General features: G+C 37.9%; 1 protein-coding gene across 2 annotated transcripts in view; it reads right to left on the minus strand.

Moving 5' to 3' along the window:
• The window catches only part of PRIM2 (DNA primase subunit 2), a 369,636-nt gene that overhangs the window by 84,946 nt on the left and 268,614 nt on the right, over positions 1–16,076 (minus strand). For both annotated transcript variants that reach the window (XM_080663471.1, XM_080663470.1), the window contains exon 12: positions 14,780–14,862. In XM_080663471.1, coding sequence (XP_080519597.1) covers positions 14,780–14,862 — 83 coding nt within the window. The remainder of the gene's footprint in view (positions 1–14,779; positions 14,863–16,076) is intronic.

Genomic DNA, 16,076 nt, shown 5'->3' on the forward strand with positions numbered 1-16,076 from the left:
GGAAGGCCAAGAGACACATGAAAACATGCTCAAAGTCACTAATTATCCCAGAGATGCAAATCAAAACGACAATGCGATACCATCTCACACCTATCAGAATGGCTATCATCAACAAATCAACAAACGACAAGTGTTGGCGAGGATGCAGAGAAAAAGGAAGCCTCGTGCACTGCTGGTGGGAATGCAGACTGGTGCAGCCACTGTGGAGAACAGTATGGAGTTTCCTCAAAAAACTGAAAATGGAACTCCCATTTGACCCAGTAATCCCACTCCTAGGAATATATCCTAAGAAACCAGAAACACCAATCAGAAAGGATATATGCACCCCTATGTTCATAGCAGCACAATTTACAATAGCCAAGATTTGGAAACAGCCTAGGTGCCCGTCAGCAGATGACTGGATCAGAAAACTATGGTACATCTACACAGTGGAATACTATGCTGCCATAAAAAAGGAATTACTACCATTTGTAGGCACCTGGATGGAATTAGAGAACATTATGCTAAGTGAAATAAGCCAGTCAATGAAAGAAAAATACCACATGATCTCACTCATTTGGGGATAATGAAAAACATTATAAACTGATGAACAAAAAGATAGTTACAGAGGCAGTAAAGCATCAAACAGACTGTCTAATTACAGCGGTAAGGTTAGGGAGAGGTGGGGGAAATAAGAGATCAACTGAAGGACTTGTATGCATGCATATAAGAGTAACCAACGGATGCAAAACATTGGGGGGTGAGGGCATGTATGGGAGTGGGGTGGGGGGGGGCAATGGTAAGATATGTACACATATAATACCTTAATAAAAATTTGAAAAAAAAAAAAAAAAAGAAAGTTGACAACTAAGTGTTGTGGAATGGGCATAAATTAAAAGTGTATGAGAAAAATTACTTTGGCATCAGTGTGAAGGACTTTGGGTGGGGGAGACGGATGGTGGAATTGGGAATCAAAGTAACATACTACATCCTGCATGTGGAAGATAGGGAGAAGAAAGAAGAAGCGACAGATGGAAGAACATCCACAGACAGGAAGGAGTCCTGACTAGTTCCCAGATTTCTGGCTTGAGCATCCAGTGTCCCACTCACTCTTCTTGGAGGCAGTGTATAGTGGGCTGTGGTTTGCTGTCCAATGTTCTATAGATGGACAGCAAACCACAGCCCACTATACACTGCCTCCAAGAAGAGTGAGTGGGACAAGGGCACACACTTCTCCAGGGTCAGAGAGTGTTGAAGACTGACAGCTTGCAGCAGAAGTCCCCCTCAGCTGAAGAAAGCCATCTTGCTTAAGGTGATGTTCCCTCTCTGGAAGCAGCCTGATCCAGTGACTGGTTGATACAGTATAAGGCCAAGACTCCTTGCTCCAATTAGGGCAACTCTGCAGGGTCATCCCAGCTTCAGAGTTCCCTGTGAGATCACCAATTCTCCTTCTACCTGACCTTACCTCCTTCACTCCCCAACAGGCATTGATTCTGAGAGCACTCCCCAGTGAATATCCTGTGCACAAATCTGCACAGCGAACAAGATCTGGGACTTCCTTGTTTTTGTAGGGAGAGGGATGTGAAGAAGGTGAGTAATAATCTACACTAATAAAAGAGAAACATGCAAATTGACTGTCACTCTGCTATGCCCACCAGCCAATCAGGAATGAGTATGCAAATCAATCAAAGATGGCGGCGGCCAAGGAGCTGGAGCGAGCAGGAGGCTTAGGTTGCCCCCAGCAACAGAGGAAGCCAACCTTCCCGCCTGCCCTGACCATGGCTGAAGGAGGGGCTGGGAACCTGGGTCGCCGGGGGGCGTGGCCAACCTGAATACAGCCCTCAGCCCCTTTCCCAGGCTGGCCACACCCCCATGGAGTAAGGGGCCCCACTGGGGGGGATGGCCAGTCTGCAAACAGTCATCAGCCCCTCACTCAGGCTGGCCAGGCACCCCAGCAGGAACCTCCACCCTGAAGGGGGTGTGGCCAGCTTGAAAACAGCCTTCAGCCCCTCACCCAGGCTGGCCATGCCCCCCCAGCGGGGACCCTCACCCCATGGGGGCATGGCCAGCCTGCAAACCACCACAGGCCCCTCCCCCAGGCTGTCCCACACCCCAAGGGAACCCCCACCCTGATCCGGGACACCCTTCAGGGCAAACCAGCCAGCCCCCACTTGTGCACCAGGCTTCTATCTATACTAATAAAAGGATAATATGCTAATTAGACTGGAAGACCTTCCACGAGACCTTCTGTACATTCTTCTGGACAAACCCATGGTGGCGGGGCCAAGGTAGAGGCGGTTAGAGGTCAAGAGGGGAGGGCATCTGTGGGTGATCAGGCCAGGATGGGATGGCAGTTGTGGGTGATCAGGCCGGCGGGGGCTGGGGGGGGGCACTTGGGGGTAAGCAGACCAGCAGGGGGGCCAGTTGAGGGCGAGCAGGCTGTCAGTGGGGATCAGTTGGGGGTGATCAGGACAGCGGGGTGGCAGTTTGGGGTGAGAAGGCCAGCAGGGGGGCAGTTGGGGCAAGCAGGCCAGTGGGGAGGGAAGGTGGGGGCAGTTGGGGGCGAGCACACTGGCACGGAGGGCATTTGGGGGTGAGCAGGCTGGCGGTGGCGGGGGCAGTTGGGGGCAATCAGGCAGCAGGTGAGCGGTTAGGAGCCAGCAGTCCCAGATTGCGAGAGGGATGTCCAACTGACAGTTTAGGCCTAATCCCTGTAAACTGGCAGTAAGACATCCTTCGAGGGGTCCCAGATTGGAGGGTGCAGGCCGGGCTGAGGGACACCCTCCCCCCCCGTGCACGAATTTCATGCACCAGGCCACTAGTAATGACAACATCTAGCTTATGTATCAGATACTGTTCTAGTTATTTAATTATCAGCTCTCTTATTCTGCTCTTCATGTATATACACAAATTCAATTTTAAAAAATGCTTATAGCAATTTTTTAGATGCCTTGGAGAATCTGATTACAACTGTAGACATCTCCAGTGAGTAAAACGTACTATGCCACAATTCACATCCTGAAATATTCTTACAAATTAGCCAAATACTAAATAGAAGTGAAGCTTTCTGGAAGGTGTATAACACCCAAATTAATAATCACATTACTCCTTTATTATGATTTTTTTCACAAAATAAAAACCCGAATATTAAAATTTTCTCATTGTCTTTTAACTTATTATATTTGAATAAATGCTTTGAATCATTAAAAATAGGTACCCCCCCCCAAATTATTCTTTTTTCTTTTCTTTTTGTTGTGGTTAATACTCACCTGAGGATATTTTTTCCCCCACTGATTTTTAGAGAGAGTGGGAAGGAGGGGGAGAGATACACATGGATGTGAAAGAGACACAGCGATTGGTTGCTGCCCTTGACCAGAATCTAACCATTGAGCCAAACTGGCTAGGGCCAAAAAATGATTCTTGAGAAACAATTTAAATTTCCACCCAAAATACTGAATTCCTCAGTGCAGATTCATACCAACATTTGGACTTAAGCTATTAGAGAACATCAACAACTAAGTGAATTTGGAATGGGGGGAAAAAGGGAAAGAGAAGGAATAGGATAAGTAAATGTAGGTAAATCTGTTTGGAGAGATGGAAAAAAATATTGTTAAATCTCAATTCCATGGTTTACTCACTAATTATAACTGTGCTTTAAGTATTCTAATTTTTTTGCCTAATATAAAAGCAAGCAAGCAAGTTCAGCATCACTATGCCCTATAATTTTTATGGAAATAATGGAAAATATTTATACTAACTTTATAGTTAATTTCAAATATCTTATAAAAAGAGATGTATCATATCCAATATGCTATTGCAAACAAAAGCAAAACTTAAAATCTGTCACTTAAAGGTTTTTCCCCAGACTAGAGGAATATGTGTATACAAACACATACACATGTATGTACATATATAAAATGTCATACATGATTATATACACTGAGTGGCCAGATTATTATGATCTCTGAACGCATAATAATCTGGCCACTCAGTGTATATCCTATATAATAAAAGGCTAATATGCAAATTGTCCCCTCGACCAGGAGTTCGACGAACAGGCAGGCCGACCAACCGCCCATGTCCCCTCCCCCTGGCTAGGCTGGCCGGGCCTCTAAAATAAACACACACACACACACACACACACACACACACAGAGTGGCCAGATTATTATGTGTTCAGAGATCATAATAATCTGGCCACTCAGTGTGCATATATATATATATATATATATATATATATATATATACACACATACATACAGTTAATCAGCAACCGAGGGTATTTTTCCCATTGCTTCTTATAGAGGGAGTGCAAAGGGGGTTAGGGGGACAGAGATTGGCTGCCTCTTGCACCTACCCTGACTGGGATGGGGATTGAAAGCTGCAACCCATGTACATGCCCTTGACCCGGAATCAAACCTGCGACCCTTCGGTGAATGGGCCAATATTCTAACCACTGAGCACACAGATAAAGGCAAATTTAGAAATACAAACTTTGGCTAACAAGAAATACACTGTAAATTGGTGGCAAACTCTACCAGGAAGTATGAAATGGATTAAAGCTAAGCTGACTAAGAATCTGAAACACCGGCCTTATGGAATAAGGCCAGTTATTTAATTTTCTGGATACTTTACATTTGCTTCTCCAAAAGAAATGAGGGGAGGAGAAGAATACCCTGTAAAACTAATCACAAAATAGAACTAAGCTGTTTCTATAGATAGACAGGCTGAATCTTGTAGGTATCGTAAGTTTGCACTATATGTGTTATTGAATTATAATTATGTTACTGATATCTATAAAGTAACTTCTACTGATATCTATAAAGAATATAGATATCAATAACTTCTCAGAATAATAAATAAGTATAGAATGATACATAACTGTAAACAGAGTACTAAATTTTCTTATAAGGAAGACTAGTTTTCCAGTTTAATGCAAGTAAACTTCACTAGGGTTAACTAAAAATGGCATGTTATTTGACTTTCAAAATGATTTTTATTTGAACTACCTTGAACAATATTAAATAATCTTCAAATGACCATATATCGTCAGTCTATAAAAAAGGAAGGATGTACACATCAACGTGTGATAGAGCCAAAAGCACAACCACATCCTCCTGGCGCCAATTCGAATGCTCAGCTTTCCACCTTTCCCTAATGCAGTTCTAAGATTTACCAAGAACAGTGTACACATTTTCAGCTATAACACAAAAGCAAGCTGAGTGCAGCAAAGTGCTGTTCTTATAAATCAGGAGAGATGCTCCCGGAGATGAAATAGATGGAAAAGCTGCTCTTAAAAGCAGTTACTGTTCATAAAGTAATGGACAGACTGAATACCATTATCTATTGATAAGTACTCTCACCTAAGGAAGAAAAAAAGAAGGAATTTTAGGTAGTTCAGATTTATATGAACACTGAATAAGGACTCACTGAAATCTATCTCTGCCATAAAATTTTCTTGACATAGAGTTACTTTTAAGTCTTTTAAACTATTTTGAAAGACTTCTCATTAATAGGACTTTACCAGTTTTAGATTTAATATGTTCACTAACTTCTTGAGAATTTTTGGATTGTGAAAATGAGAGGTTAACCAATCTCTCAAAAAGTATAAAGAGCATACTTCTTTTGCTACGTCATGGTTTTAGTATCATTAGTAAGTTTTCTTGAAAGCACCAATTATATTTGCTTTTAAGTAATCATTAATGGTTATGCTGAGTTAAAATTATAAAACACCGTTTCTCCCTCTCTAAAAATAAAAAAACTAAAATGAGAAAAGTTTCAAAAATGTTAGTGCAAAAATACATTTGTAAATAATGCATCATTTCAATTAAAAAAATCTTAAGATTTCTGCATCTCGAAATATTAATATTTTATCATAAAATTGTAGGTTTTTTTTTCTTAAGCAAAAACTGAAAGCAAATTAATAACTAAAACCAAAAACCAAGATATCTAAACTAGGAAGGAACTGTTAACAGATATGGTTAGCTGAAAAAACTAACAAAATATTAAAAGAATTATTACCCTCACTGGAAATTTTTTAAATAAATGTTAATGAAAGTAAATTGAGATTAATATACACATTAATATTTTAAGAAGAAAAATGGAAGGTGCCAATGAAAAAAAATTGGCCAATATAGCTCGTAGACTTTTATATTACTTATCTATTGTTCTTCTACTATATACTGTTGAGGTAATTTTCTAGGGGCCTCAAGTTTCTGAACATGTGCAACCAGAGAAAACAGCAGCATTTTCTCCAGGCCACTTTTTCAAGGATGTTCATGTAATAAACAGCCTCAGAAGAGACAGTGCCTCCCCCTGAAAGTGTAGAAATGCTATGCAAAGTATATGCTTGTCTAACTACTAAGCTGTACAACTGAAGTCAATACAAAATAATATTGAAAAGTAAACTGTAATTGAAACATAAAAATATATATAAAAAAGGAAATGCTTACTGTCTATTTTAAAAGATTAAGATTCTCTATACTCAGGGTTTCTCTCCTCCAACACATGTGGGTAGTGCCTGGACTTCCTCATGTTGCTCTGTGGGAACTGGGGTTCAGGGAACTGGTACAAGAAAATGCTGATGTACTGCTGTTTCTGAAATCTTTAAACCTTCTGCCAGAATCCATAAAATTGTGACAGCTAAATTCTTAGCTTGAAAGTAAGATAAAATCTCACTCCTTTCACAGTTCTTAACATAGACTAGAAACTGGTAGGCGCTGGGAGGACTGAAGGAAAGGTTAAAATCTCATACACAAAGATCTCAGTATCTATTTCACTGCGATTACCTATCCATTAGGCACTTGACCAATTAAACTCCATATATTACATGAAATTGTGTGTATTTTTTCAACCTTTGATTGAGTAAAGTGGAAGTGAAAAATTCTTTTACATACATAGTATGGCTAATTATTAATATCAACAGCTTCCACATCACAGTTCTTCCTTGCCTGGAGGCAGGTACTCCCGAGAGGCAATTGCTTTTAACCATTTCCATTTCTGGCTACATAGGATGTTTTCTATATCATTCTAAATTAAATGCTGATTAAGTTCTTTATTAACTTAATCTATTAAATTCTGCTACATAAGATAAATAGTTGGTTCATTTATACTACCTCCTACCTACTGTTTCTCTTTTTTTCCATTGAAAAAAATAAGGTATAATTTTCATAAAGTAAAATATACCCCTTTTAGTGTATGCTATACTTATAAGTTTGTCTTTTCCTGTTACACAAAAGGAATCATATACTGAGGTTTCTTTCACTTAGTATAAAGAATGATGCATGCTGTTGGGTGTAGCAATAGTTTGTGCCTTTCTTATTGCTGAGTAGTATTTCATTTTGTGGTTATAGCACAATTTGTTTATCCAACCACACACTGAAGGACATTTGGGTTGCTTCTAGGTTTTGGCAATTATGAATAAAGACAGTATAAATAGGTTTTTGTATGGAGTTATGTTTTTATTTCAATTATATTAAAAATTAGTAGTGTTATAACTATCTCATACAGTATGTGTAAGTTTAACTTTATAAGAAATTGCCAAATGGCTTTTCAAAGAGGTTCTACCACTTGGATTTTTTTCTAGCAATGCATAAGAATTCACGTCATTCTACATCCTCTTAAGCATTTGATATTGTCAGATTTTTTTTCAATAGACCAATTCTAATGGTAGTCACTGCAGTTTAAAATTGCATTTCCCCAGAAAGAGAGACTAAAAAAAAAATCCCATTTACCATCGTACCAAAAAAATTTAGATACCTAGGAATAAACTTAACTAAGGAGATAAAAGACCTGTACTCTGAAAACTACAGGACACTGAAAAAATAAAGGAAGACATAAACAGATGGAAGAACATACCGTGTTCATGGATTGGTAGAATCAGCATCATTAAAATGTCCATACTACCCAAAGCAATCTATAGATTCAATGCACTCCCCATTAAAATACTAACAGCATATTTCACAGACCTAGAATGAATTCTCCTAAAATTCATCTAGAATAAAAAAAGACCCCGAATAGCTGCAGCAATCCTGAGAAAAAAGAACTAAGTAGGTGGGATCTCAATACCAGATATCAAACTGTATTACAAAGTCACTGTTCTCAAAACTGCCTGGTACTGGCACAAGAACAGACATATAGATCAATGAAATAGAATAGAGAACCCAGGAATCTACCCAAACCACTATGCTCAATTAATATTCGACAAAGGAGGCAAGAACACACAGTGGAATCAAGACAGTCTCTTCAATAAATGATGCTGGGAGAATTGGACAGATACATGCAAAAAAATGAAACTAGACCACCAACTTACACCATACACAAAAATAAACTCAAAATGGATAAAGGACTTAAACACAAGAAGGGAAACTATAAAAATACTAGAGAAATCCACAGGCAACAAAATCTCAGACATGTGCCAAAGCGATTTCTTCACCAATACCGCTCCTAGGGCAATGGAAACTAAAGAGAAAATAAACAAATGGGACTACATCAAAATAAAAAGCTTCTGTACAGCAAAAGAAACCATCAACAAAACAACAAGAAAGCCTACTGTATGGGAGAACATATTTGCCAAGGTTATCACCAATAAGGGTTTAATCTCCAACATTTACAGGGAACTCATACAACTTAACAGAAAGAAGATAAACAACCCAATCAAAAAATGGGCAACAGACCTCAATAGATACTTTTCGAAAGAAGACATACAGAAGGCCAGGAGACATATGAAAACATGCTCAAAGTCACTAATCATCAGAGAGATGCAAATCAAAACGACAATGAGGTACCTCCTCACACCTGTCGGAATGGCTATCATCAATAAATCAACAAACAACAAGTGCTGGAGAGGATGCGGAGAAAAAGGAACCTTTGTGCACTGCTGGTGGGAATGCAGACTGGTGCAGCCACTGTGGAGAACAGTATGGAGTTTCCTCAAAAAACTAAAAATGGAGCTCCCATTTGACCCAGTGATCCCACTTCTAGGAATATATCCAAAGAAACTAGAAACACCAATCAGAAAGGATATATGCACCCCTATGTTCATAACGGCACAATTTACCATAGCTAAGATTTGGAAACAGCCTAAGTGCCCATCAGCAGATGAGTGGATTAAAAAACTGTGGTACATCTACACAATGGAATACTACGCTGAGGTAAAAAGAAGGAATTCTTACCATTTGCAACGGCATAGATGGAACTGGAGAGCATTATGCTAAGCGAAATAAGCCAGTCAGAGAAAGATAAATATCATATGATCTCATTCATTTATGGAATATAATGAACAACATAAACTGATGAACAAAAACAGATCCAGAGACAGAGAAACATCGCTCAGACCGTCAAACATCAGAGGGAAGGTAGGGGAAGGTGGGGGTAAAGGGGAGAGATCAACCAAAGGACTTGTATGCATGCATATAAGCCTAACCAATGGACACAGACAACAGCGGGGTGGGGGGACAATGGGGCAATAAGGACACATATGTAATACCTTAATCAATAAAGAAAAAAACATTATAAAAAATTGCATTTCCCTAATATCTAATGACAAATGTTTTTCTTCATGTGTTTATCATTCACATATTTTCTTTGATGAAATGTCTGTTCAACCTTTTGCATATTTAAAAACTGTTTTGTTATTATTGAGTTTGAGAGTTCTTTGCATCTTTATATGTCCTTGATACAAGTATTTTATCAAATATATGATTTGGAAATATTTCTTCCAATCTATGGCTTATTTTTATCATTCTCTTAACACTGTTTACAGAACAAAATTTTAACTTTGATAAAGTCTAATTTATCAATATGTTCTTTCAAGTGACATCCCAAACCCAAGCTCATTCAGATTTCCATGTTTTCTTCCAGAAGGTTTACATTTTACATTTTGATCTATGATCTACTTCAAATTAATTTTTATTTAATATGTGGGGTATGTGTCTATGACCTTCCCCTTCTCCTGGCATATGGACATTCAGTTGTTCTAACTACTTGTTGAAAGTACTACCCTTTCCCTATTGAATTGCCCTGGGAATCTTTGTTTAAAAACCTGTTGGCCATATATATGTGGGTCTAATTCTGTCCAGTTGATCTTTATGTTTATCATTTCCCTAACACCACATTGTCTAGATTCCAGTACCTTTACTTAAGTCTTGGAATCAGGTAATTGTAATTCCAATTTTTTTCTTTGATTTTTTTCATCAGTATTTCAGTATAAAGATCTTGTACATATTTTAAAAAATACATTTAAAAAACCTTTATGTCTTTTTGGTACTATTGCATATGACACTTTAATTTTTTTTATTTTCCAATTGTTCACTGGAAGAAATAGAATTGACTTTTGTGCATTGCCTTAGAATCCCACCATCTATTAGTTATAATAGCATTTTGGTAGGTTCATTGAGATTTTTTTTCATAAATCATCACATTGAGACTAGAGAAAGGTTTTTTCTTTATTTTCTAATCTGCTTTTTATTTTTATTTTTCTTGCCTTATTGTACTGGTTATAATCAGAGAACATATTTTGTATAGTTTCAGTTCATTTAAATTTGTAATGGATTTTTAAGACCCCTAAATATGACCTATCTGAATTAATGTTTTATGTACACATGAAAAACATGTGTACTCACCTGTTGTTGGGTGTAATAGTCTATAAATGTCGATTAGGTCAATCATGATGGTTGACAGAGTTGCTTCAAGTCTTCTATACACTCACTGATGTTCTGTCTGCTTGTTCTATTAATTACTGAAAGAGGAGTGCTGAAGTCTCCAAATATGAGTGTGGATTTGTTTAGTCATCCTTTCAGTTCTCTCCATGTTTACTTCATGTATTTTAAAGCTATGTTGTGGGGGTATAGACATTTCGAATTTTGTTATCTTGTGGGTGAACTGACCTCTGTGTTTTTCTCTTTGGGGAGAGGGCTGAGGAATAAATGCAGGACTGACCATTTTCTTTGGTTTTATTTTGTTGTTCAGTTGCTGTCTTCTTAAGCTGAATACCAAGCTCATTCAAGGAAGAAGATGAAATATGATCCCATAAATATGTCTTTGTTTAAAAAGTATGTGATATCAGTTAAGTCACAATGCTCTCTCTTCAAAATTCTGATATTTAACATCTAAGTATTTCTAAAAGTTGAAGGTATTTTTTTCAAGTAGGTTTTTCTGAAATAAAAGCAATTCCGTTGTTTTACTTTACATGCATTTTAGTGTTATCCTTGACTTTCATTCAGTATTTTAACATACACTTTGACTATTTAAGATCTAATTTGCACTGATGCCAAAGTATTTATCAAAATGTTTTACATGGATTTTTCATTCATCAACTTTCTGCCCTTTAGAACACAGTCCCCCAGCTGCTTCACTCTACTGAGACCCACTCAGTAAAGACATCAAACGAAAGCAGTATACTATTTACAGCTTGCCCACATGCACTATACATCAGATAAAAAGTTGCGATGCAGGTCCAAAGGATGATTTGGAAATTACTAACCAGCTTCAACTAAGTAAGTGACCTACTTATAGATCAAGAGTAAATGGAGGAATGCAAATGACTTAAAGCAAAGAGTGTACAAACATAATTATCACTATTAAATAAAAACAATCTTCTCGGTAGACTTGATAATAGCCTGTATTTTTTTAAAAAGTGATTCTTTACAATTGCTGGAAAAGCCTCTAATTCTTTTCTTCTTTATTCCCTATCAAATTTATTATCTACAGTTCCTGACCTTTCCTATGTCCAGAACACCATTCCCAATCCATTTACTCTCAGCTAATGATCAGACTTCTTACCTTACAAAGAAGAGTAAGGCCAACTGATATGTTCCATCAACTTCCCTTTGCTCTACCTCTAAGCTTTTCTCTATATTTGCACAATGACTCTTTCTGTCACTGTCCTTTGTCCAAGTATATCTCCCCCAGTCTTCAATAAGGTTATCTCTGTCACTGAGTGCCAGTCTCCTCTCTCTGCACCCCACCAACACACACTCCAGTGTCTACTTCATACCCAAAGTGTATGATATGCCCACTTACCTTTTCAACATTTTTTAAGGACCTACCAAGTGCCGGTCACTGAATTACTATGAGACAGAAAGTTACATAAAAATCCATTCCTCCTTTTAGAAAATTCACAAACTTGTGGGAAAGATAAATTGTTTAAAAAATAATTACAATTGGTGTAATAAGAGCAAAGGCATGAACAGTGTAATCATGGTATAAAGGAAAGGTAACAATGGTTACAGAGGGATTATTTTTTTTAATATACATAGATCTTTATCAAGCCTACCCTCTCTGATGGGTTTTCTTCTTTTTCTACAAATAGGCTCAGGTCTCCTGTAGCCTTAAACACACAAAACACCCATGACACTTAAACTAATATTGCTGTCATTCACTTTTACTCACAGTCCACCAATCCAATCCACTGTTTTTTATCCTTCATCTTTCAACTGTGGTCTTGGTTTCCACCATTACATCGACACCTCTCACCAAATCCAAGTTGAGTAATCAACTCAATATATCACCTTTCTTTCCTGGTCCTCATCTTATAAGTCTCCCAGCTATAAAGGACTATTGTGGACTGTACCCTCTTCTCCAAATTCTTTCCTTGCCTTTTGTGATACTTTACTTCCCTAATGTATTACCTCCCTCTCCATTCTATGCCATTCAGTCTTCACAGATTCCACTTCCTTCTGTGGCCTGACAAAGGGAAGTTTTAGCCAGAATTCCATTTCAAGATGTGATTTTTGACTCCCTACATCCTCCCTCCACTATTTTGTTCTCCCTCTCTGCCACAGAAAATTTATGATAGTCAGTGCTATAGTAACCTGGGATTGAGAAAAATAATCATGAAGTTAGAGGGCCTGGCTTCAGTTTCTGATTCTACCACTGACTTACTATCTGTGTACCATGGGCATGTCACATCCTGTGATTCCATAAAAGAAAATGGCTTTCTAATTAATGTTCCTTCCAATCCTACAGTTCTACAATTTCAACTGGAAAGAACATCAGATTTTTAGTTCTAAATTTCTCTAATGCACTACAAATCCGCATTCTGTCTGCCATTTAAATGTCCCACCTCTAAAACTAATCTCTTTAACCAACTAGTTCTTTTCAGTTTCCCACTAACCTTTATGTACTTGCGACCATTATTTTAAACTTGAAATCCTAATAATATTATGCACATACTGCCTTCTATTCATGCATTCTCTCTTCCTGATTCCCAACCCTCCTTCCTTCAAGGCCCAACTCTAAGAGAATCTCTTCTGGAAAGTGTTTCATGGCCTCTCCTGCTGGTTATAGTACCCCACTTCTTCAGAAGACCCAAGATATTCTATGTATACAATAGTTTCCCCCACTCCCACCAATTACCTGTGGTTTCAGTTACAGCAGTCAAAAGTGGTCCAAAAATAGGGAAATTTCACCAACCATCAACATAGTCTGCTCCTGACACCCAACCACTGACACTGTCATGGCTCCAAAACCCAGGACTACCCGAAGCAGATGATCCTCCTTCTGACATATAGTTGGAAGGTCAATAGCAGCCTAAAGTTATGCCTCTGCATTCACCTCACTTCATCTTATCACGTAGACATTTTATCAGCTCACATCATCACAAGAAGAAGGGTTAGTACAGTTAAGATAATTTGGGAGAGAGAAAGAATCCACATTCACATAACTTTTATTGTAGTATATTGTTATAATTGCTCTATTATTAGGTATTATTGTTAATTTCCCACTGTGCCTAATTTTATAAATTAAACTCTATTGTAGGTATGTATGTATAGGAAAAACCATAGTATTTACTGTAGGGTTTGATACTATCTGTGCCACTGGGAGTCTTGGAACATATCCCCTGCAGGGAAGGGGGAACTGCTGGACCCCTAACCCTTGGCAAGTTTCCCTCCAGACTCTGGCTCTGTAGAAGCAAAGCACGTTTACATCTGATCCTCCTTTGCATCTCCCAGCAGCACCTGAGCACTGTCTTGTGCAGAGTACAGAAAACCTCTGAGATTTGAACTGAACTAACCTGAACTCTGGACACAGCAGAAGCAGGAGTATTCTACCAGTAGAGTAATTACCTTCTTCAAGTAGAAATCTGTGTTGAAGGACACATGGCGTAGGTGTTCCAGCTCTAAACTGAGAAAGCAGAAGCTCTTCTTGAACTCCTTCAAAATCCAAGTCAACTCAAAAGGACACTATAGACAGTAATCTTTGCAGTGTCACTAGTTTTTAAAAGTGTATTTACTAAAAGGTATACTCCGAAATAGTTGGTTTTATATTGGAGCATTTTTAAAAATCTAAATTGTTTACGTTGAGACAATGTGTTTCATAGACCTAATGAACTATCATTAGAATTGGAGATTTAACATAGCAACAGTGATGCTTATCAGAACATTTAGCCAGCACACACTGCATCAACTTCTGCTCTAACCTACATGCGACATAGTAAACAATTTCCAAAATGAAATAAGATGTCATTAATTTTCAGCTTCATTAATAAGCTTCAATGCATTCCTCTAAAAATTGTTTCAATGCCCTCAATTGTGATAGCAAGACAAATTGAGAGGAAAAAAAGGTTTCCAGCTTCCTTATTACCAAGAAACATAAAAATGCAGCCTAGCAGACGAAAGAACCAGAATTTCCAAGCACTCTACACCAGAAAAGTCAAGGCTTTAGCTTAACTCACCTGGAAGGCAGGCTAGCTGCGTGAGGCCTGACAGTAGTACACAGCATCGCTGCAAGGACATTAAATGAAACTGAGAGGAACTGTCTGGCACCTCATTACCGAAGAGGCAGGGTAGACTCTGACCTACCTGGCTTATCCCTCCGGGAGAGATCTTGTACGACTGCAACTTCTGCTTCAGCAGCTCGGGATCACTGTGACGGAATGGGCACCCTGACAACAAAAAACAGGCCAGCACATCAACAAGGTTATTTACTTGGGACTTAGTACAGAGCCACACTCGAGAGACTATCTAAGCTGCCCTTAATTGGCTAACAGCTTATTAATAAAAAAGTTAATTACCCATGAGTGCAACTGCGTTCCTCTCTTTATCTAAATGACGGCTTCGCTGTACGGTTATCAGGGTACCACAGGCTCAAGAGTTACATAAAACACTGCAGCATTCTCAGGCTCAGTTGCTCATTCACTGGGAACAAACAGTTTTAATTGTGCTACTTGCTAATAAGCAGAGATAATCACAAAGTAGCTATAAAATAGTTTATCTAAAAACTTTATATTATCACACATTTTTTCTAATTACTTAAAAGACATACTATAGAAGGAAGATAGTGTAGACAAAAAGAAAAATGTGCAAATGCTAAGAAAGATAAAAATTTTCAGATGTAAATTCTATACCCATTGTGTAGAAACAATATAAATTTAGATGAATCACAGATGGGAATGAGATGCATAAATAAGGAACTGTCTCATAGAAAAACAAATTATAGTAGATACATGTCGTCTCTAGACTATTTCACGGGAATAATAAAGTTGGACTACTGAACATATTTGCTTAAACAAAAACACAAAAGAACTGAAATGTAAAAGGCCAAAATCTAGAAAATTTTAGATATTTTAATAAGAAACTGCAATGACAGGTCAAAATACTTAATTTGACATTTAATACAGGATGCCAGATAGTTTTTCAGTCATAGACATGATAGATCTATAAGTTAATTAGAAACAATTGTGCATTTTTAACAATAGGAAATTGATTGGGACAAAAATAATGGAAAGGAGTCTACAGGTCAAACAAATGTGTTTCCCAAAAATCTTAACTCCAAATAAAAACACCCATGATAATACTATGGACTCCTACAAATTATGAAATTCACAAAATGCATAGTATATACTTTATTCAGTTTAAAATCATCGTTATTTTTAGTACAAGGAAATATCTTGAGAAGCTGTGTAGCACATAGTTGAAAGTTTGGATCTGAGTTTAACAGTTACAAGTTAGGAGACTTAGGCAAATTTTGTATCTTTATGTTGACTCAGCTTCACTTTCTGTCAAGTGAGGGAAATACTCACTGAGCTCTTGTGGGAATGGACTATAAAGCTCTTATCTTACATGCTCCTGGCACATAGTAAACACTCAAAAAATCTGA

The sequence above is a fragment of the Plecotus auritus genome (genome assembly GCF_963455305.1).
Source record: "Plecotus auritus genome assembly, chromosome: 4".
NCBI classification, from domain to species: Eukaryota; Metazoa; Chordata; class Mammalia; order Chiroptera; family Vespertilionidae; genus Plecotus; species Plecotus auritus.